Below are 21,875 nucleotides of genomic sequence, written 5' to 3'. Positions count from 1 at the left end.
GCGAAGATGAAAATAATTAATTTCAATATTTAAACGTAAAGTTCCGAAATATAGGATTGAGTGGTAGTCTCTGTTTTCTCATGTATCCTGTGTCTTTCGTAGCTTTGTGCTCTCGTGTGAGAATCGAGCTTGAATGCTCTTGGATGTAACTTTTAAGCCGTGTAACTTTTAAGCTGGGACCTTTTTTCGTTCAATTAATTAATTTTTTCCTTGTTCTAAAAAAACTTAACAATATTGTACATATGTATATACTTACTAATGTTGAGTATGTCCGGAAATACCCGGGCACAACAATAGGTCTGCTCATGAGCCCATGGGTGCCAAAGGCCTTGGACCCTGTAGTGAGAGCTTCGTACTCAATGCACATGGCAGTTGTGTGATTCGTATGGCTTGGATGTTTTTTCAACTCCCAATACTCCTAGTGTTGGCAGGTTTTTCAACTCCTCTCCTAGTGTTGTGTGAATCTGTTGTAACCTAACCTTTAAGCTTAGCATATGTGTTGTAAGCCACGAGGAGTTCTCTAGGAGAAATCAACCCCAAAATTGACAAATATAGTCTTCAAAATAAATGATGGCGTTGCCTCCTTCTTGGAGGCATCATTGTTGAGTTTCTATCTCATGTTGGATAAAAATTATGGTTTTAGCTCGAGTTTTTGCTAGTATTTACCCTAAAAATGAGGTTTTTTATATGTGTTTGTGTTCATGACACTTATTATCAATGCAAATTTAGGTGGGATGCTCCCACTGCTTTCAGTGACCACTAAAAAAAGAGTAACACAAAATATAACTTGTTTTTTCATCAGTGGAATCATTCCTTCACAGGTTTTGCTCCTTAATTAATAAGGAAAATTCATATCTTAACACTTGTCACATGCATACATATATGTCACCATTAGTTTCAGAACATATGTTTACCTCTTTTGGAAGCTTAATTTTTCAACTGACAGAGAGTAAAGAGTAACAAATACAACAGGGACTGCAGTGATAACGGCTGCTACTACGCCCATCCTGTCCTGATGAAATCTGAAATAGTCATTCAAGAAAACAGCAACAGTTTTTGTTTCTCCAAAGGCTTTGATCTCCTTGTCTACGTTTCCATACTGGGAGGTCAACATGGAATTGAGTACCCAAGATGTAGGGACAAGGTAATACATCCACTTCCACCACTTCGGAATTTGCTGAAAAGAAAAGTTGAACTGAATATGAATTCCTTCTTTCAAATAAAATGTAGAGCAGGAAACACTTGGTTCAGCAAAATCCTATTTTCCTTTACAAATAAAGTGATCATATATTTTCTAATGCATGATATTTAGGGTTAGTTTTATTCACAGTCTGAAATGGTTGACACTCAAAATAGCTTGAAACAGGGATTTTGTTCTCATCGGTTAATCCGGTGTAAAGGGGAAATTCATCTAGTGGCCAAAGAAGATGTATCCAATGATTTTAGAGAAGAACAAGAAAAGAAAATCAAGCTTCAGTGGATGATCTGACACTTGATAAATGTGTCTGTTGCAATCAAATCATAAGCGATGGTGGTTCTAGAGGTGTCCAAGCTGCATTTATAGGGTTACAGATCTAGTGCATAAAGTTTTAGACCATCGGATCAATTGTCTAGTCATGGACACTATGCATTTCGAGCTACGTGCCCATGGCGTTTCTTGCACTGTGCATGGGTCGGTGTGGTCCATCATAGACCATACCTTGTGAACCAAGGGTCCATAGGCCAAGCCAGGTGAACCAAAATACAACACATGTCCAGTCTAGGCTGGTCTGGATTTGAGTCCAAGCTTGGTCCCATCTAGGTCAGACCACCTTGAACCTGTTAACTATTGACTCTTGACAATGGAGCCTCACCTATGAGTGACTTGACCCCCTATGGCGTCATTCTGATGCCGCTATAGGCTGCCACATGTCACCCATATGATTTTACAGACTAAACTTAGTTAAATGTTTTTATGGAAATATGATTTAATCTTCAGAAATTCATACCTAATACATTTTTAACTAAAAAACAGAACTTTTACCAAAAGTCTCCTAAAAATGATCCCTACACAATGAATCTATGTTTGTGTGATTTTGGATCTTTGTGATTTTCTTGGTAATTGATTCTTTGTGTACTCTTTGCTGCAACTTATAGCTACTTTACTTTTACCGAGTTTCATACCAATAGCACCAGAGGCTTCTCAGAGGACGCTGCTGATTCGGAGTAAACAGAGGACACGAGTGATGATCTTTTTGACATCAGAGGTGTCATATCCCACCCACCTATACAACCAATTTAGGCATGAACCTATTGTGGATGTGTGGAATAGGCTGTTATGACCGGCATCCCCTATGCTCGCCGCAAGCCTAGCAGTAGCTAAAGGGCTGCGGGTGGTCAGGGGGCTAAAGGCCCATAGTTATCTTAATCTTAATTATATAATTTTAGAGGGTGTTATTTATTATTTTAGAGAGAGAGAGAGAGAGAGAGAGAGAGAGTTATAAATACTTGTAAAGACTATTGAGATCAATTAAGTAGAAACAATCTTTGTTTCCGGCTTCCTGAAGGGAGCCGGGAGAAACCCTGTGCCCTGCCCTAATCTCCCCCTGCGCGCAGCAGCCATGGCGCTGCCGTGCCGTCTTCCTCTCACTCTCAAACCTCGCCCTCCGAACTCGCATTCATACAGCCTCCGCTCTACATCGGGCAGGACTAAGGTTCCTATCAACCTGGTATCAGAGATGTCTGGTCCTCCGGCCTCCACCTCCGTCCCACAATTGCCCTCCACCACAACACCACCAGCGTCCTCCCCACCTCCGGTCTTTGGCGCGTTGGCCTCTCCTGCCCAGCCGCTCACCCTGGAAGGCCTCGCAGGGCTGGTCGGGCAGATCGCCTAGGACATGGCTGGCCTGAAGGCGGCCTAGGCGAGCCTCCAGTCACTGTCGCTGCCCAACCCTCTCCCACTCCAACCGGTTGGGTCAGGCGTGCCGCTCCATCGCATGCGCTGGCCACCGTCATCGTCGCCACTGCCGTCATGGGCCATGAGTGCCGCGGCCGCTCCTGTGTACACGATGGCCATGTCCCCGACCCCGATGTCGGGCCTTTCAACGGCTCCCGGCTCCGGCGCTTCCTACGGCGGCGCCCCACCACCGCCCTCTGCCAGCACTTTCTACGACGGTGTCAACGACAGCCTCTTCTACGGGGGTGCACCTTATGCTAGGGCGTCCTCATCCTTCGGCAGCGGCGGCATCCCTATTTTTTCGGCCGTGGACAACGCCGTGGGCGCCCAGGCAGCCCCCAAATTCTACAAGCTCGAGTTCCCGACGTACGACGACGGGGTGGATCCTCTCAATTAGCTGAACCACTGCGAGCAGTTCTTCCGCGGCTAGCGCACCTTGGATTCGGATCGTACGTGGCTCACTTCGTACCACCTCCGCGGTGCAACGCAGACTTGGTACTACGCGCTGGAGCAAGACGAGGGCATGCCAGTGTGGGAGCGCTTCCCCTCGCCAGAAGGCAGAGTTGTTTGTGGGTGGGTTGCCCGAGCACATCAAGGTGGATGTGGAGATCAGACACCCACCCGACCTTCACATGACAATGTACTTGGCACGGGCGTTCAAACGCCGGGTGGCAGCCTTTCTTCCGGCACTGCAGCCGTGCAGCAGTCGCACTCCCAGCCTGCCCCGACCACCTCCGGCGCCATCAACAGGGTCCCTAGTGCCGTCCCAACAGCAGTCGTCCTTGTCAACATCCGCGGCTGCCCGCGGTTCCATCGCCTCTCACCGGCGGAGCAGGCTGAGCGACGACGCCAAGAGCTCCACTACAATTGTGATGAGCCCTATGTCCGTGGCCATGTGTGTCAGCGACTCTTCTAGTTGGAGTCCGAGGATTATCTCACTGATGACATTCCCGTAGAAGTGGTTGTTGCGGCCATGGGCAATGAGTCGCTTGAGGACCCGACGACGACTGCAGCTACGTGTGCGCTCACACTGGAGAGGAGGGCTCCCCCACGATCTCCCTCTATGCCATCGCCAAGGTTCGGACCGAGAACGCCATGCTACTTTCGGCCACGGTCCATGGTCACCGTGCCGTCATGCTCCTCGACTCTGGTTCCACAACGAACTTCATTAACACCGACCTCCTGTGGCGGTTGCAGTTGGCCACAGTTCCATCGCCTCATATGTGGGTGCTTGTGGCTAACGGTGACCGCGTCCCTTATGAAGGCGTTGCCTGGAGCGTCGCCTTGGCGATCGGCACAGAGTTCACCATCGACTGCTTCGGCATATCCCTGGGCGAGTTTGATCTCATCTTGGGGGTGGAATTCCTTCGCACGCTTGGGCCAATCCTCTAGGACTTTGAGGACCTCTACATGGCCTTCACGTGGGGCTCTAGGCGCATCCTGTGAAGGGCCTCGGCTCCCCTGCGACGACATTCGGGAGCCGAACGTCTGTGCAGTCCAGGTGTACTCAGGACAACCTCTCTTGGACCGCCTGCTACAGCAGTTTGAGCGGGTGTTTGACGCAGTGCAGGGGCTGCCTCCAGTCCGGCCCTATGACCGCCGCATTCACCTACTCCTAGGCACCGCGCCGGTCGCCGTACGCCCCTACCACTGCCCGCAGTTGCAGAAGGACGAGCTGGAACTGCAATGCGTGGAGATGCTCGCACAAGGGACCATTCGCCACAGCATGTCCTAGATTTCCGCTCCAGTTCTCCTGGTGCGCAAGGTGGACAAGTCCTGGATGTTCTGCATTGGCTACTGCGTGCTCAACGCGCAGACCTCCAAGGACAAGTTTTCCATACTGGTGATGGATGAGCTCCTCGACGAACTGCATGGCGCCTGCTTTTTCTCCAAGTTAGACTTGCGTTCCGCCTATCACCAAGTGCGGATGCACTTGGACGACATCAACAAGACGACGTTCCGTACTCACTAGGGGCACTACGAATTCTTGGTGATGCCTTTTGGCCTCACCAATGCCCCGACCACCTTCCAGGCGCTGATGAACGACGTCCTCCGGCCGTATCTCTGTAGGTTCGTGCTGGTCTTTTTCGACGACATACTGATATACAACTCTTCTTGGGCAGAGCACCTGCAACACGTAGGGATCGTCCTCAACGCCCTCCTCGCCCACCCCTGCACCTCAAGCGTTCTAAGTGTTCATTTGGGGCCACCTCCGTCGCCTATCTCAGCCATGTCATCTCCGCCAAGAGGGTCGCCATGGACTCCAACAAAATCATGGCGGTCTCCTCGTAGCCTACTCCGTGTTCTGCTTGGGGCCTGCGGGCTTCTTGGGGCTCGTCGGATACTATCGGAAATTTATTTGGGACTTTGGCTTAATTGCGGCACCGCTGACGCGTCTCCCAGCCAGACGCGTTCGCTTGGGATGACGATGCCGAGGCCGTCTTTCAGGCGCTCAAGGGCGCTCTCACTACGAGGCCATTACTCCAAATGCCGGACTTTGGACAAGGCATTTACGGTGGACAGCGACGCTTCGAGCGCGGGGTTCGGCATCGTCCTGGCGCCAGGCCCCTCGCCTTCTTCAACAGGACCTTCGCTGCTTGCCACCACAAGCTATCTGCCTATGAGCGCGAGCTCATTGGGCTGATCCAAGCCGTTCAACATTGGCGGCCATACTTGTGGGGGCGTCATTTTATCGCTCGTACTGACCATTACAGCCTCAAGTACCAGCTGGACCAACTCCTGTCGACGGTGCCGCAACACCAGTGGGTCAACAAACTCTTCGGTTTCGACTTTGCCGGGGAGTACCGCCCGGGCCGCCTCAACACGGTGGCGGACGCGTCTCACAGAGATACTGAGGCCTCACCGGAGGCTACTGGGGCAGCGGCGGCTCTCCCCGGGCCATCCTTCACCTACATCGACGACGTCCGCAGCGCTACCGCTGCAGCGCCCGACGCCCAGCTACTGTAGGAACGCTTGCGTGCAGGCGAACTGACTGCCCCCTGGCGCAAGGATGCGGGGCTCCTGCTGCATCGGACGCATATCTTCGTCCCTGATTTTGGTGACCTCTGTCATCTAGTGATTTAGCTCGCTCATGGGGCCAGTCACGAAGGAGTCCAGAAGATGCTCCACCGCCTTTGTTCAGACTTCTACATCCCAGGCAATCGTGCCATGGTCCAGGATTGGGTGCGGACTTGCGTGACTTGCCAACGCAAAAAGACAGAGGCCCTACAGCCAGCGGAGCTGTTGCAACCCCTGGATATTCTGTCTCAGGTGTGGGCGGACATCTCTATGGACTTCATTGAAGGGCTGCTCGACGGCAAGTCAGTCATCCTCACCGTCGTTGATCGCTTCTCCAAGTATGCGCACTTTATTGTGCTCGGCCACCCCTACACGGCGACCTCCATCGCCCGCACGTTCTTCGCGGCATCGTCTGCCTTCACAGTTTCCAACGTCTATCGTCAGCGGCCAGGACCCTGTGTTCACTGGCCATGTGGAGATCTCTTTAGGATGGTGGGCATGACTCTTCGCATGTGCACGGCCTTCCATCCGCAGATGGATGACCAATCTGAGGTGGTCAATAAGGTGATTGCCATGTATTTATGTTGTTACTGGTGATCGACCAAGAGCTTGGGTGGACTGGCTGTCATGGGCGGAGTATTGCTACAATAGCTCCTTCCACACAGCCCTCCGTGCCACGCCCTTTGAGGTGGTGTATGGCCATCCTCCTCCGCCTATTCTACCATACAGGCTAGGGACGGTGCGTACTGAAGTTGTCGATGCCCTCCTATGCACTCGTGATGAGATTCTCGCCGAAGTACGCTAGCGGCTCATCCAGGCACAATAGCTGTCGAAGAAATACTATGACGCTAGCCATCGCGAGTGGAGTTCGAGGTTGGCAAGTGGGTGTGGTTGCGCCTCCTCCATCGTACGGTGCAGTCCCTAGACCCCATGCCAAACACAAGCTAGGTCCGCGATATGCAGGGCCCTTTCGTGTGTTGGAACGCATCAGCTGTGTTGCGTACTGCTTGTAGCTCCTGGACGGCACCCACCTCCACGATGTCTTCCACGTCAGTCTCTTGAAGAAGCATCGTGGTGATCCCCTAGCTGCCCCTACCATCCTGCCCTCGACGCTAGATGGCCGCATGCTTCCTGCCCGAGAACATGCGCTATAGGCTCAGCAGCGTCGCGGCGTCTGGAAGGTGTTGATCAAGTGGCACGAACTACTGGATGAGGACGCCACCTGGGAGCACCTCGACGAGTTCCGCACCGCCTACCCCGATTTCCAGCTCGAGGATGAGCTGTTTTTGCAGGCGGAGAGAGATGTTATGAATGTCATCCCCTATGCTCATCGCAAGCCCAACAATGACTAAAGGGCTGCAAGCAGTCGGGGGGCTAAAGGCTCATAGTTATCTTAATTATGTAATTTTAGAGGGTGTTATTTATTATTTTGGAGAGAGGGTTATAAATACTTGTAAAGACTATTGAGATCAATTAAGCAGAAACAATCTTTGTTTCCGGCTTCCTGAAGGGAACTGGGAGAAACCATGTGCCCTGCCCTAATCTCCTTGTGCTGTCGCGCCGTCTTCCTCGCACTCTCAATCTTCGCCCTCCAATCTTGCATTCGTACAACCTCCGCTCTACATCGGGCACGACTAGGGTTCCTATCATAGGCTTTAGGCTTTAATTCTTGCATTCATTGACACTCCTCTAACTTATCATGAACCTATTGTGGATTTGTGGAAAGGTTGATTAGTATGGAATCACTTGGGAGATGATATAGGAGTATTGGTGAGTGGTGACTATGACTTTGGAAGATAGTTGGCAAAGTTCGGAGGACTCTATTGTGTTAGGAAGGTGCGAGTCGTGTGACCTAAGCACCCTTTAAGGGTACTTGTGGTGGGTATAACTTGAGATTCCACTATAACTTGGTCGTGTGTGGACCAATTTTATACAGGATTAGAGGTGTGACCGGTAATGCAATATGGATTTCCATTTTGAGGAGAGTCTTTCATTGGTCGTTAAGGACTGAGTTGGGGTAACTATGTCCACTGGACTATCTCATAGACGCCACATGCCCTGTAGGTGCTCGATCCAAAATTAGTGAGCAGATAGAACCATCACTCTTTGAGTTAGGAGATGTATTAGAGGACCAAAGTAGATACTTTGGTTGCCTTGAGACCTATAGGTGCTCCAGTGGGGCTAGAAAACCATAGGATGCAGTTCAAGACCTCGAGAGTGCTAGTTGTGTCTGAGCCTTTGAGGTCATCTTAGATCGAGGATGTAGGTGGTTCTATGTCGGCTAGTTTTGCAACCATTGTTAGGTTGTGGCCATTGTGTGGGTACATGTGTATAACCTCTGCATTAATTTGTAACCCCATTCATGGACAACCCTTGTGTTATTTCTATGCTAGCTAGGAGAATAATTGTTTTTCTTCCTTTGGGCAATTAAAGTCCGGTATGGGGCTGTGCGATGAGGAAGGGAGGCATCTTTCCTCATTGACTAGAGAATGCAGAGAGAATGAATGGTCGATTAGGACTTGGATGGAATTAGAGGCTATGGCCTCATTGGGTTAGACTTGATAAATGTGCTAGGTTTCAGTGGGTGGAATACTTGGGAACTATATATTTATATTTTAATTTTACATTAATTGCTACTTATGAGACAAGCTCTAGAGCCAAAATTAGGATTGTACCTTGCACACCACTTTAAAATTAAGCTATAGCACAATAGGGTGGGATTTTTGCCAGTATAATCATATTGAAAGATTTGGTTTCAAGCGAGGAGTACTGAAAATCATTGAATTTTGTTTCGTACTTAAACACTATATGTAAATCCAATTCTTATTATTCTAATATATCTATAAATGCAATTGAGTTACAATATTTGGAATGTACATTTGCAGAAATGTATGCATTAGATTAGACATGTACAGAACGGGGGTAGTAGGATAGGAGAATTTGCGCTAATTATCCTTCCCTAACAAGATGACTAGAGCAGTAATTTCTCTACAACAATAGAAGACCATGCATGTTAGAAATAGTGTTCTGTGTTCATATGTCTTAGACATCCCCACCCCCACCCCCACCCCCCCAACAAATAGAATCATTAGCATCACAATAAACTTAATGTGAGAACATAGTTGCCAAACTTGCCCTTCTTTGGACATATTTCCATAAACGGTTAATTGAAAGTATAAGATATAATATAACATTTTAATAATAACAAGGGATCCAAACTTACAGGTGCAGGTAAAATAAATCCTGAGAATAGTGCCTGCATTGTATTGAAAAATGTTCCCAGTATGGTGGCAACTTGAACATTTGGGGTTATTGAAACAAGCAGCAATCCAACATAAATATAAGAAAGAAGTGAGCAAAAGGTGGTGTAGAAGAACCATATGAGTTTGTATGCTGTCCAATAATAGCCAATTGTTGGGTAGATGATGAATGTATAGAGTAGCACTTGGATAAATACATAAGGGATCTCTATGGCTGCCTATAGAAGGTGTAGAAATTCTAATTAGCTATTTAAATTAGAATTTTTTATGTCGCAAACTTGTGATCAGAGTCTGACCTGTGCAAATGAGTATGACCAGGAAGAGTACATTCCTGCAAATTTCTCACGGTACATTATAATGCGCTCTGTTGTACTGAATGATATAATTGACATATCACTGTAAACACCAAGTTGTATGACCCCCATATACATCGAACCAAGAACATTGAATAGATCCTGCTCATTGTTTCTTGGAAGGAACAAGAAAAACATAGCAATTAGCCTATTGAATTTGCGACATACCTTTACTGATTTATTATGATCTAGTAAATCATCCTCAACTTCTGTATGGTGTTGTACATGAGGGAATTGTGGAGGTCACCAGTAGAAAGTGAAAAACAGAAGTGGTGAGTTGACTTACAACATCTTTGCATATCTCCAGTACAATACTCCCAAGATCAATGCTATCAGTATTGTGATCACCATACGGTTCAAATTGTATTGAGGGCTTCTCCAGTAAATTATGTTCTGTTTCCATAGGCAAGCTTTGAATTGCCCCCATCCATTTTGCCGAAAACAATTGGAGAAACACAAGTTTTCTGAATTTGGTAGTGGAGTACTTAGTTGCTTAACAAGCTCTTGCCTCTCCCTACAAAAACAAAAATAAACTTATTTATAACTTTGTAAGTTCAATGGAAATACTTTGTTGATATACTTTTTTCAGTATATGCATCTCGCTTATTTAAGGCATATATGTTTTTCCCTGTGGATCATCAAACGCTGAATAGAATAACCATATGTACCTGTGCAATGACGATTCTTGGTAAGTACTTGCGAAGTCTATATTGGATTGAGCCTCCATGGATGTTGATGTTACCTCCATCATCCAAGTAGCAGGGTTGCTATTTCTCTCAATTTTTGGGACTCCAGAAATTTTCTGTCGAGGCAAAAGGCAATAATGCATCCTATTAGTTCCTTGTTGGACCAGGAACTGAGCCTTAGTTGGTGGATCCACAGTGCAAACCCCACCACCCAGTTTAATGCCTCTTGAACTTGAATATGGAAGCATACTATTTCTGTAATAATACAATTTTACCAAATTCCTCATAATATTATGATGTATTATATCTGTATTGTTGCAGTGTGGACACAAACGCAGATATGACGTCTAGTCATAACCTACGGTTTTTCTCAAAACACTAGGACAGTACACATTCTACATATACATTTGCCATGGAAAATATCAGTGCTACTTTTGTTACTACATATAAATGCTGGACAGATATATTACCATTTACTCATCAATTTTTTTAAATGCAAAATGCAAGACAGAAAGCAGGATATACATATGCTGTAAACGTGAGCTGTGAACCATATTACATAACGGGTACAAACATCTTCAAACACAATGTTACTTGAGTATATAGGACTACCAACTGTGTGAAAAGAAAATCCACTGGAAACTGGCATTGTCTGATTACTAGGTGCTATGTCCTCACAACCACTTATAAAAATCATTTTCTTGGAGTCAGATATCATCAAGAATTGAAGTCCCACAAGAAAAAAAAGATTTGAATTCAAAAGAAAAGGATCTATTGTAGATGAATACTGACCTCAAAATACTCAATCACTTTGCAAGATTGCTCTCCTATGGGTCCATTATAGATTATATTTCCGCCATTTTTCATTAATATAAGCTGCACAAAATAATACTTGATTCGATGAAGACATATTTCTTGTAGCAGTCATGTTACCAAAAAAAAACTTTTCCAATAGTACTAGAAGGATCTAATGTTTCCTTTTTGGCTACTTGAAAGAAGTAAAAATATGTTATTCTAAGCATTTTCTTTACATGCATATGCTAACAGGTTGAAAAACCATTTTATATATACCAGTTACATTTTGTTTTACATGAGGGAAAGCAGAAATCATGTCAGTATAACCAGAAAATAAATAGTTTTTGGCTGATAGGAAGATGCTTGTTGACCACTTCAGCTTGAGTGCTGCCTCTCTGCCCAGGCTACATACAAAAGCACTGCCTCTCAAGCGTCTTCAGTGCTTTTGCGAGCCGGTTAAGCAGATAACCAGATGCCTATTAGCTTATGCAACTAATTAACTATTCCAGAACCTTATATATGTAAACAAAAAACTATTCCATGACTCAAAAGCCTATTTTCCAGCACTTTAGACAAGTCCATCACATACTGTACCGAACACCTTTCACAATGGTAGGTTGAGTTTATGAAAAATTAGTATAGCAAGATAAGCACATAAAGATATTCATAATATAAGATAACATTAGGGGACCTGCATACTGCTCTTAGTGTATGTGGAAACATTGGTTTGAAAAAATAGACACTTGTCTTAAAGACTCTTGATTTCTTTTTCACAAACTAATTTCTTTGTACTGGGTGGATGTAAATTATTGAAATTTTGCAATATATTGCAGAAACTTAAATACCTCATCAAAAGCCTCAAAAATTTCAGTGCTAGGCTGATGAATTGTACATACTACTGTTCTTCCTGTTTCAGAAATATTTTTTACTGCACGTATAACAATTGCTGCTGATCTAGCATCTAGTCCTGTAGTTGGTTCATCCATTAGTATGACAGAAGGGTTTGAAACAAGTTCAACTGCAACTGTTAGCCTTTTTCGCTGCTCCAAGGACAATCCATCCATTCCTGGCCTCCCAACTAAAGTATATTTTATTTCATCCAACTCAACAGTTTTTAGGACTTCATCCACAAATTCCTGTGTGTGAACAACAAAAATGAAGATAATGGTCAGTTGCTTATGGATATGCAAACTTTTTTTAGTTTTATTATCCATTCAGTGATATGCATACCAAATTTCATTATTTATTAAAAAAAGATTAATATGTCATTGTGAGGATCCAAAGGACTTACAGATCTAGTTTTTTCATTAACCTTCGAAGGCAGACGGAGCCAAGCTGAATAAGTTACAGATTCTTCCACTGTAAGCTGTGGAGAATGTATGTCAACTTGCTCACAATAACCCAAGATTCTGACAAATGTTTCTTGCACCTTGGGATATCCACCTATTCTTATGTCTCCTTCAATATATCCTCCTGTTTTCCTTCCTGCCAATACATCTAGTAGAGTTGTCTTTCCAGCTCCGCTGACACCCATCAATGCAGAAAGAACACCTGGGCGAAATGCACCATTTACATTATTAAGTAGTTGAAGTCTTCTTGTTGTGCAACCTTGTTTTAGCATTTCCTGCAACATGGGTACAAGCCACACTTCAAAGAAAAGCAGACAAGGACTATGAAAGCATTAAGAAAAAATTGAAATGGGGCTTTTCGAATTACCGGTGGTGTATCAACATAGTAGTTCAGATTGCAGAATGTAAGTGCAAGTTGCATAGTTGGCATAGCCATCTTTGCTGCAAGAAGATAAATATGTTGGAGATTGCATATTTGCATGGATTATGCTTTTGAAAGACAACTATACTACCTTCATATATCTATTATATTGGGAAGCTTATTTAGATTTTATATGTTGGTTTGTGGTACCTTAAAAATATCAACGTAATTATTTTAGTAGGGACCCTACTATATCATCGCAGAGTGAGGACAGGCAGGTGGTTGGTTGATGGGATTACCTTTTTGGGGCACATTATTTGCATGATCATCAGATTCTTTTTTGATATTGATCTCTTCTTCTTGTCCATTAGTGGAGCACTTTCTAGGCATGTTTCCACGATATGCTTGAAATTGTATAGCTGAAACGATAGCAGCATGGTTTGTTTCTAAAGTAAATAATAATTTATGGCATGCCATGGCATTTTCATTAGTGAACTTACGTTTTCTGTAAGCTAATGCTAGTCCAAAAGCTATGTAAAAGAAAAAGGTGTATCCAAGCAGGACTCCAACAGATATCCAGTAAAATTCCCAGCTATAGTCGAGGCTATGGTTAATCAAGATTTGGTTCCCTACCGTCTTGTTTTGCATAGTTTCCTGAAAAAATTTACAATTGCTGGTGAGGAAGTTGAATGCTTGATAGAAGTCAATTATTGGTCACAAAATTTCACCTTTTGCCATTTTGGTGCAAGGAATTCATTGATGGCTATGCTGATTTGTGCATAGGACAATGGAGATACCCAAAATCCCCAGCTTAACCATCCTGGCATAGAGGCTGGAACATAACGGTAGCATATAACAAGTTTTAATGGGTGTATATGTTCTAAATGTGCCTTCTATTATGATAGTTGTCTTACACTTGGGAAGAATGAAGCCTCCAAACAATTGTAAGAGCGCTACAGACATGAAATGGTAGAGAAAAGACAAAATGTGTGTTTGAGCATGAGAAGCAATAAATCGGTATAATGATGTTACTGATTGATGGAGAAGACAAAGTATCAGAAATTGGTAGAATAACCTGGTAGAAAGATTCCCCTTATTAGTCATAGACTCATATAATTGGTTCTCAACAATGTAAATTTGAGAGTTTTTTAATACAACATTTACCTCGAAGCTGTACATGTGTAACCAATACCATAATAAGTGATGCATATCCATACAAGTGAGTCTGACAGGGAGAAAGGAACCTTCAGGATTGAAGCGGGTATTGCATATGCCCACGAAGGATAGAAATGATATCCTCTTTGTTTGTAGAAACTTGGTAGTCTCGCAATTTGCATGCTTATCTCTGGGGTTCCATTTAGCATAATGATTAAAATGGAATAAAACAATGCTCCCATGTAGTAATTTGCATGAGTCAAATCTGTTGTCATATGAGTCCGGTAGAATACAGACATTGTAATGACTGCAACAATGGAAAGCTGAATAAAGGAGTAAAAATTAGATTCAATATGAATGTATTAATACAAAAAGTAGTGACTGTCATATTTTGTATGAATTAGGTTCAATGGCTATACAACCTGCACAGTTTTGAAGGCATAAAAAGGCATACTCCTTTTAATCAAAAGTGTTTCCCTTGCTCCACAAGCTTTGAATAGTTCTAGTGTTGATAGTGAATAGTTATTGAAAGATAAAGATTCCTTTCCCATCTTGATTTTCTGAGCTACAGAAGGATTTTCTAATTTTGTCAGTTTCTGATATTTCTTAAACATGCTTGACAACTGATGAGGAGAAACATATCTGTAAGATTCCTCTGTACCAGACCAGTACTTCCGTTGGTCCTTTTTGTGCAATACCTAGTGATCCAAGTCAGAAAAAGTAGATCATTGAACTTGCGAAGTATATCTTGTTTTTTTCCATTTGCAACTGTTTTGGCAGTACATAGCTAATTACCTCTTGCAGAAAGTCAGCCATCCCTTTTCTCTCTGGACATCTGAAACCTGATTCTTCAAAAAAAATGTGAGCTTCATTTCGAGGGCCATGGTAGATAATCTTTCCTTCTGCCATCAGGATCAGGTCATCAAATAGATCAAATATCTCAGGTGTTGGTTGAAGAAGTGAAATAAGCATGGTGCATTCATTGATGTTGGCCAATTGTTGAAAGCACTTAATTATTCGGAAAGTAGTAGAGCTATCCAAACCATTGGATATTTCATCCATGAAAAATGCTTTTGCTGGTCCAATAATCAGCTCCGCTGTTGCATGTTGGCAAAATAATATTTAGTGATCATTATAATATATGTTTGCTAACCATATTGTCATTTCTCTTTTTTTAGGAAAATGCCAACCATATTGCTCTAATATACCTGTTGTTAGTCTTCTCTTCTCACCCCCTGATATGCCTCTTCTCATTGCATCCCCAACCATGGTGTCTGCACATATGTCTAGCCCCATGATCTACCAAAAAATAGCTTTGTGGTAAGCCTATAATTTTCTTTGTCAAGGATTTGTTTCTTTCAGGTTCTGTGTATACCTTCAAAATATTGTCTGTATGTAGCTTTTTCTCTGAAGCACCAATTGATGTTGCCTACATAAGCCACTTTACCTTTTATTCTCATAGATATTTAATTTATAGAGCTGAAGTATCTATCAATTAGGGCTCGTTTCATAATTAAATAGATAAGAACAAGAATCTATTCTTTTGATCCACATTGCAGTGTTTCATTCTTTCAAGACAATGATATTCATTATTGGTAAAAAATTTTTATGTCAATCTGTTTATAAAATGGGATTAAAATTTTACCTTCATGTGTATATCATGGCCACGTATTATCCCAGCCATCTTCTCCCTTTTGTTCACTTCATCAAGTATTTCTTTGGACAAATAAAAACACAATACTGTTATTACATTGTTATGAACAAGTTTTTTCGTGATTATGAAATATTAAAATTTGTGAAAAGGGGATTACCATCTCTAGTCCCCACACATTGGCACCGTGCAGAGAAGTCTAAAGTTTCCCGTACTGTCATCTCAGGTATGTGCAGATCATATTGGCTAATATAAGCAGCAGTTTTCTCAGGTGCAAATTCATCAAGTCCATAACCATTGTAAGAAATATCCCCTGTGGCCTGTTGAATGTTTCCATCTTGGCATTCAGATTGACTACACGAGTACATGTGGCATAATTTATCCTTCTAACCTTTGTTTTGCGAGTAAATATTGAAGCAGTGCATTGTGAAAATGCGTGTTGAATACTATATCAATGATGAAACACAAACATGTCAGATGCATGCATTTCAACCATGGACCATATTGGTTGTATGCATATATAAGCATGATGTGAATCCATTCGTTATACAATTTATATTTGTTTTATGATCTTCATGATGAATAATGTATACAATTCTTTGTAGATGTTTGATGAGATTTTGTACATTTTTTCATGTGTGTATGCATATTTTTATGTGCTATCAAAAAGCATTTTGTTCTTAAAGAGAAGAAAGGAAATAAGCAAATTGCATGTGCTTGTATGTTATGAGCTCATAAATATGAGTTATCGTGTGTGCTGGTGTATGATGATATGCTAAATACTCATTCGGCTCCAAATTATAGGACATGTTGCGTTTTTCACATACATACCTTGCTATGAACTTAGATATATACAATGTCTAGATACAAAACATACACTATGCACTTAGAAAACATATTTCATAATCAATTTAATGATACTTATTTCGTATCATAAATGTTAGTACCTTTTTTGTATAACTTAGGTCAGGTTGATAGGATAGATATATATACTATAAAGAGGAACAAATATACAATGTTTTCCTAAATGTTAAACTGTAAAGACAGACAGTCACTTGCTGTTTAGCTATTATTCAGGCTAAACGATCCATTAAACAGGCTAAACAGATGACTAGATGGAAACAACGTATCTTAGTGTAGCGTTTACATGGTAGTGTTTAAATGGGCTAAATGGCCGTTTAGGCGAATAATGCAAATATGTTGCTAATGTAGTTATATAGGGCTACTTGATGAGATTAACATTGTATAAGCATTAGGATCAATTGGCATAGTGAGAATTAAGTGAAACCTTTGTAAAGATACTGACTTAGTGCTAAAGGTATTTGTCATCTCGGGGAGACCTACAGAGCTAGCCATTTGAAAAGGTTTTGAAAAAAAGAGCTCGGTAGAGGCTATTTTTAACCCGAAGCTCTTCAGTGACCCGCGAAGCTTTGGTCACCAGAGGTTAGATCATTGCCTAGCCTCTGGTTTTTTTAGCTTGGCAACCTTCACTTCCATGGCACCAAAGAGGTTAGAGGTGACCACTGGAACTTGGGCACAATACATAGGTACAAGCGAGAAAAAGTTTGAAATTCAACACCAAAGCGCTCTGGTGACACTACAAGAGCTCCATACCAAAGTATCCCAATGCAATACAGACATGTTTTTGAGTGTAGGGGGAGGAGGGCTCTAACACTCGTCAAATACTTTGGTACTGTGCTGCCCCAAACTTGAACCGACTTTGTTACTTCTTTGAAACATAGGAGACTTGGCATTTCTGACTTCATTGGCTCTTTAGATGTTAAAGAGAAGGCGAGAGCTAAGGATGTCCACAGCATATATATATATATATATATATATATATATATATATATATATATATATATATATATATATATATATATATATATATATATATATATATATATATATATATATATATATATAAAAGTGCTATTCTACACTCTAGGTGTAGAATACTATTCTACACCAAATTGTATACTGAACAAAATTCAGTATCGTTCAGTACTTATGTTTCAGTATCTGTTCAGTATTTTATGGTCTTAGGTGTAGTAGTAAGTGATACTGAACGCGGTTCAGTAGCACTCAGTATTTTTTCTGCTCATTTTTGACTTGCGGTGTAGAATAATATTCTACACCTTGGGTGTAGAATAGCGCTACCGTATATATATATATATACTTATTCTGCAGCCACTTTGAGTTACGATAATTACTATGTTAATTTACAAGATTATAGTAATATAACACCCTAAAATTTGCTTGTTTTTAAATAGTTGAATTTGATTTTATAGTTAATTTTTGTGAGCATCAAAATATAGGGAAAATAAATAAATTTTTGAAAAATTAAATTTAATCTAAGTTTAGGAAACATTTTTTATGCATACATATTGGTGCATTTTTATTGTGATGAATGTTCTAAAACAAAATGTCAATTTGATCAAAAATTCAATTGGAAAATGTGTTGAAAAATTTGTTTGAAAAAAAGAAAATGGCAAAACCTTCCCCCCTCTCTTCTCCTTTCAGCCTGCTCGGCCCTGGGCCGCGGCACAACCAGCCACCCTCTTGAAAGCCCTAGTTTGGTTTTGGATAATTGATGAAACCCTAAGTACTAGCCTCTATACTAAGTGTGTGTAGACTTACTGAGGTTGGTACATGCCAAGTGATGGAGCAAGTGATGATCATGGTGATGATGGTGATGACCACAAGATGATCAAGTGCTCAACTTGGAAAAGAAGAAAGAGACAAACAAAACCCTATGGAGATTAAGGCAAAGGTATTGCTTAGGGTTTTGGTTTTGGTGATCAAGACACCATAGAGGGTGTGATCACATTTAGGATAGATAGCCGTACTATAAAGAGGGGAATTCTTTGGCTAAGCGGTTATCAAGTGCCACTAGGTGTCATTGTTCATGTGCATGCATTTAGAACCTAGTGAGCTAACTTAACTCCTTCGAAGAAAATGATTGTGAAAATGCTAACACACGTGCACATGTTGGTTTACACATAGTGGTGTTGGCACACTTTGAGAAGGAGGTGGAGTTTGAATGGTAGAAAGAGGTTGGGTTCCTCTCTCCCTTTCGCCGAGCTTGCGAGGCGGGATTCGGCGCTTTTTGAGAAAATGAAATGCATATTTTCTATTGCGCCGATGGGAAATTTAGAGAAGTCGCGGAAGAGAAACACTCACCAGACGTTGGCTCAGAGGCACCGGACGCTGTGTCTGAGCGTCCGGTGTGCTGTGGTGCTTGGCCAGGCTAGGGTTAAGCACCGCACGGTCAGCACCGGACGCGGGGTAGTTCCTGTTCATGCGTCCGGTGCTATCTGACTTTGGCTGTTGTGTTTGACTGGAAGCACCGGACGCTCAGGGAGCGTCCGGTGGTGTGCGTCCGGTGGCTTGCGCGTCTTACAGAGCTCTCTGAGTTTAAGTCCGGTGAGCACCGGACGGTCCGGTGCTCAGAATCCGGTGACCCTGCGTGTTTGTAGACCTCTCTGAGTTTAGGACCGGTGTGCACCGGACGCGTCCGGTGCTCTGCAGGTTACCGTTAGACCCTGACACGTGGCTGACTTTGGAGCACCGGACGCAAGTGTTGAGCGTCCGGTGCCCCTTTAAGAGCGTCCGGTGACCCCGTGTTTTGCCCTGTGAAAAGAGCCAACGGCTCTATTTGTTTGAGGGGCTATAAATACGTGTTTGGCCGGCTTGGGGCTCACTCTTGGCATTCTTGACTACTAGACATCCTTGTGAGCCTAAGCAAACACCTCCCACTCATCTCCTTCATAGATTATTCATCTTTGTGAGATTGGGAGTGATTCCAAGTGCATTTGCTTGAGTGATTGCATTTAGTGGCACTTGGGGATCGTTCTAGCTGTGGTTTTCTTGTTACTCTTGGTGGTTGCCGCCACCTAGACGGCTTGGAGCAGCGGAGGAGCTTTGGCACGAGTTGGTGATTGTTCGTGGCCATCTTCCAGTGATTGTAAGAGGTTTGTGCCTACCTCGGCGGAGAGCCAAAGGCAACATTAGTGGATTGCTCGTGTCATTGAGCTACCTCACTGAAAGCCCAAGTTTGGTTTTGGTAATTAATGACACCAAGTTGCTAATGCCTTGTGTTTAAGTGATTTGAGTTAGGCATAGCAACACATGTGATGAAGGTGCATGATGGCATGGAAAGGTGGCCACATGATCACAAAAGGGATGAAGCATGAAGTAAAGATCATGGTGATAGACGAGGAGCAAAGTGATCAAGGCAAAGGTATAAACATAGGATTTTACTTTTGCCGGTCTAAGATGAGTAGAGAAGTGATTGATCGGGTTTAGGATAGATAGCCTACTATCAAGAGGGGAAATCACGGTTATCCCTCGAATCAAGTGCTACTAGGTCTATATCTTGAGCATATGCATTAGGATCTAGTAAAGTGCTAACTTAACTCCGTTGGTAAAAATTGTTTGTGAAAAGCTAACACACATGCACTTTGGTGGTGGACACTTGTTGGTGTGAGCACATTTACAAAGGAGGTGGAGTTCCTAGGGTTGAGAGGGGTGTGGGTTTGAGAAGTCACGGGAGTGGTTTTCACTGAGAAACACTCACCGGACGCTGAGTGTGGAGGCACCAGACGCTGGCCTCAGAGTCCGGTGTGCTTGACCCTGCTAGGGTGGAGCACCGGACGCTCTCTGAGTGCGTCCGGTGGTTAGCGTCCGGTGTGAAGGCGTTTTGCAACCCTCTCTGCGCATGGGTCTGATGTGCACCGGACGCGTCCGGTGTGAACCTACAGAGCGTCCGGTGGTGCGCGGGTGACCGTTAGAATCTGACACGCGGGATTCAAGTAGGACACGTGGCCTACCCCTGAGCACCAGACGCTGGGGGTCGAGCGTCCGGTGACCACTTAGTAGCGTCCGATGCCCTCGATTTGAGCCCAGTGAAAACAACCAACGGCTAGTTCTTTGAGGGGGCTTATAAATAGTTGGTGGTTGGCTTTGGGAGGTTCTCTCTTGCACATTTGATTTCTTGAGGCATACATTGAGCTAGAGAACACTCCCTCCACTCATCTCCTTGCTTGTTTGCTCATCCTAGTGAGATTGAGTGAGATTCAAGTGCATTGCTTTGAGAGTTGCATTTAGTGGCACTTGATTTTTGAGTTTGCTGCGGATTTCTTGTTACTCTTGGGTGTTTCCCGACACCCTAGACGACTTGGAGCAGCGGTGGTGTTGAGCTCGTGATTGGAGATTGTTTTGAGCCTCACCAAGTGACTTGTGAGGGGTTCTTGAGCCTTCCCCGTGGGAGATCGCAATTGGCTACTCTAGTGGATTGCTCGTGGCTTGGAGGATCCCCATCTTATGAGTGGATGTGCGGCACCCGCTGAGGGTTTGGCTTTGGATTGCCAATTAGCTCGTGATCCATCAAGTGGGTGTATCGCCACAACGAGGAGTAGCTTGTCGGGAAGCAAGTGAACCTCGGTAAAAAATCTTGTGTCATCTCTTGCCGAGGTTTCTCTTGTGTTTGTGCACGTGATTGATTGGATATATTTCTACTCTACAACGTCGGTATAACAATCACTCCCCTCTCCTTTACCTTTGTGTTTACCTTGCTAGTTGTGTAGCTTGTTTAGCTTAGCTTTCTTGTTTAGGAGTGTAGCAAGCTTCTAGTTGTGCTTTCTTGTTCTAACTAGTGTTTAGCTTTCTTGCTAGACTTGTGTAGGTGGCTTGCATAGCTTAGTTGTGCTAGTGCTAGAATAGCTTTGCCTTTTGTTTTACTAATCGACTTGTCTAGTTGAAGTTTGTAGAATTTTTAAATAGGCTATTCACCCTCTCTCTAGCCATTTGGACCTTACACTCACTTGTGGGTAGGTTCTTGTGGTGTCCTAGTGAGGACGAGGTTCGTGCTACACCTCTTAGCCACCTAACCACCAAGTGTTGGTCGACACAACGGGGACGTAGCGTGCCGGCAAGCACGTGAACCTCGGGAGAAAAATTGTTTGTCTCCATTGTGTTTGTTCATTGGATTTCTCCTAGCGATTGGACTTCATATTATTGATTGGTTCATCCCCTCAACGCAGCGGTATAAAGATCAAACCATCTCCCTTACTTTCCCACAAACTAGAGTAGCTTACTTACTTGTATAGAAACTTTAGATAGCTCTCTAGTGTAAGTAGTGACATAGCTCTTGTGTGCCTAGTGATCATATCAACTAGAATTGTTGGATAGATGGCTTGCAAACACCCCATTCACTACTACAGAACAGGCCTTTGGTCACTTGCCCAAAATAAACAATAATCTCGGCCAAAACAGAGTCTGGGACAAAAACATATTTAGTCCCGGTTGGTC

General features: G+C 43.4%; 1 protein-coding gene across 1 annotated transcript in view; it reads right to left on the bottom strand.

Annotated features, from left to right (window-relative positions):
* Positions 772-21,875, bottom strand: part of LOC8065675 (ABC transporter G family member 50) — a 39,092-nt gene continuing 17,988 nt past the window's right edge. Inside the window, exons 5-24 of the mRNA XM_021451170.1 lie at positions 15,724-15,883; positions 15,558-15,628; positions 15,288-15,341; positions 15,121-15,211; positions 14,708-15,009; positions 14,335-14,610; positions 13,922-14,235; positions 13,672-13,832; positions 13,486-13,589; positions 13,258-13,411; positions 13,057-13,176; positions 12,764-12,837; positions 12,339-12,671; positions 11,893-12,183; positions 11,045-11,128; positions 10,235-10,368; positions 9,853-10,080; positions 9,510-9,681; positions 9,177-9,431; positions 772-1,177 (exon numbers count right to left, since the gene is read on the bottom strand). Coding sequence (XP_021306845.1) covers positions 911-1,177; positions 9,177-9,431; positions 9,510-9,681; positions 9,853-10,080; positions 10,235-10,368; positions 11,045-11,128; positions 11,893-12,183; positions 12,339-12,671; positions 12,764-12,837; positions 13,057-13,176; positions 13,258-13,411; positions 13,486-13,589; positions 13,672-13,832; positions 13,922-14,235; positions 14,335-14,610; positions 14,708-15,009; positions 15,121-15,211; positions 15,288-15,341; positions 15,558-15,628; positions 15,724-15,883 — 3,645 coding nt within the window. The 3' untranslated portion in view covers positions 772-910. The remainder of the gene's footprint in view (positions 1,178-9,176; positions 9,432-9,509; positions 9,682-9,852; positions 10,081-10,234; positions 10,369-11,044; positions 11,129-11,892; positions 12,184-12,338; positions 12,672-12,763; positions 12,838-13,056; positions 13,177-13,257; positions 13,412-13,485; positions 13,590-13,671; positions 13,833-13,921; positions 14,236-14,334; positions 14,611-14,707; positions 15,010-15,120; positions 15,212-15,287; positions 15,342-15,557; positions 15,629-15,723; positions 15,884-21,875) is intronic.

This window comes from Sorghum bicolor, chromosome 1 (assembly GCF_000003195.3).
Source record: "Sorghum bicolor cultivar BTx623 chromosome 1, Sorghum_bicolor_NCBIv3, whole genome shotgun sequence".
NCBI lineage: Eukaryota > Viridiplantae > Streptophyta > Magnoliopsida > Poales > Poaceae > Sorghum > Sorghum bicolor.
The sequence above is the reverse complement of the archived record's forward strand: the minus strand, read 5'-3'. Positions and strand labels throughout refer to the sequence as shown.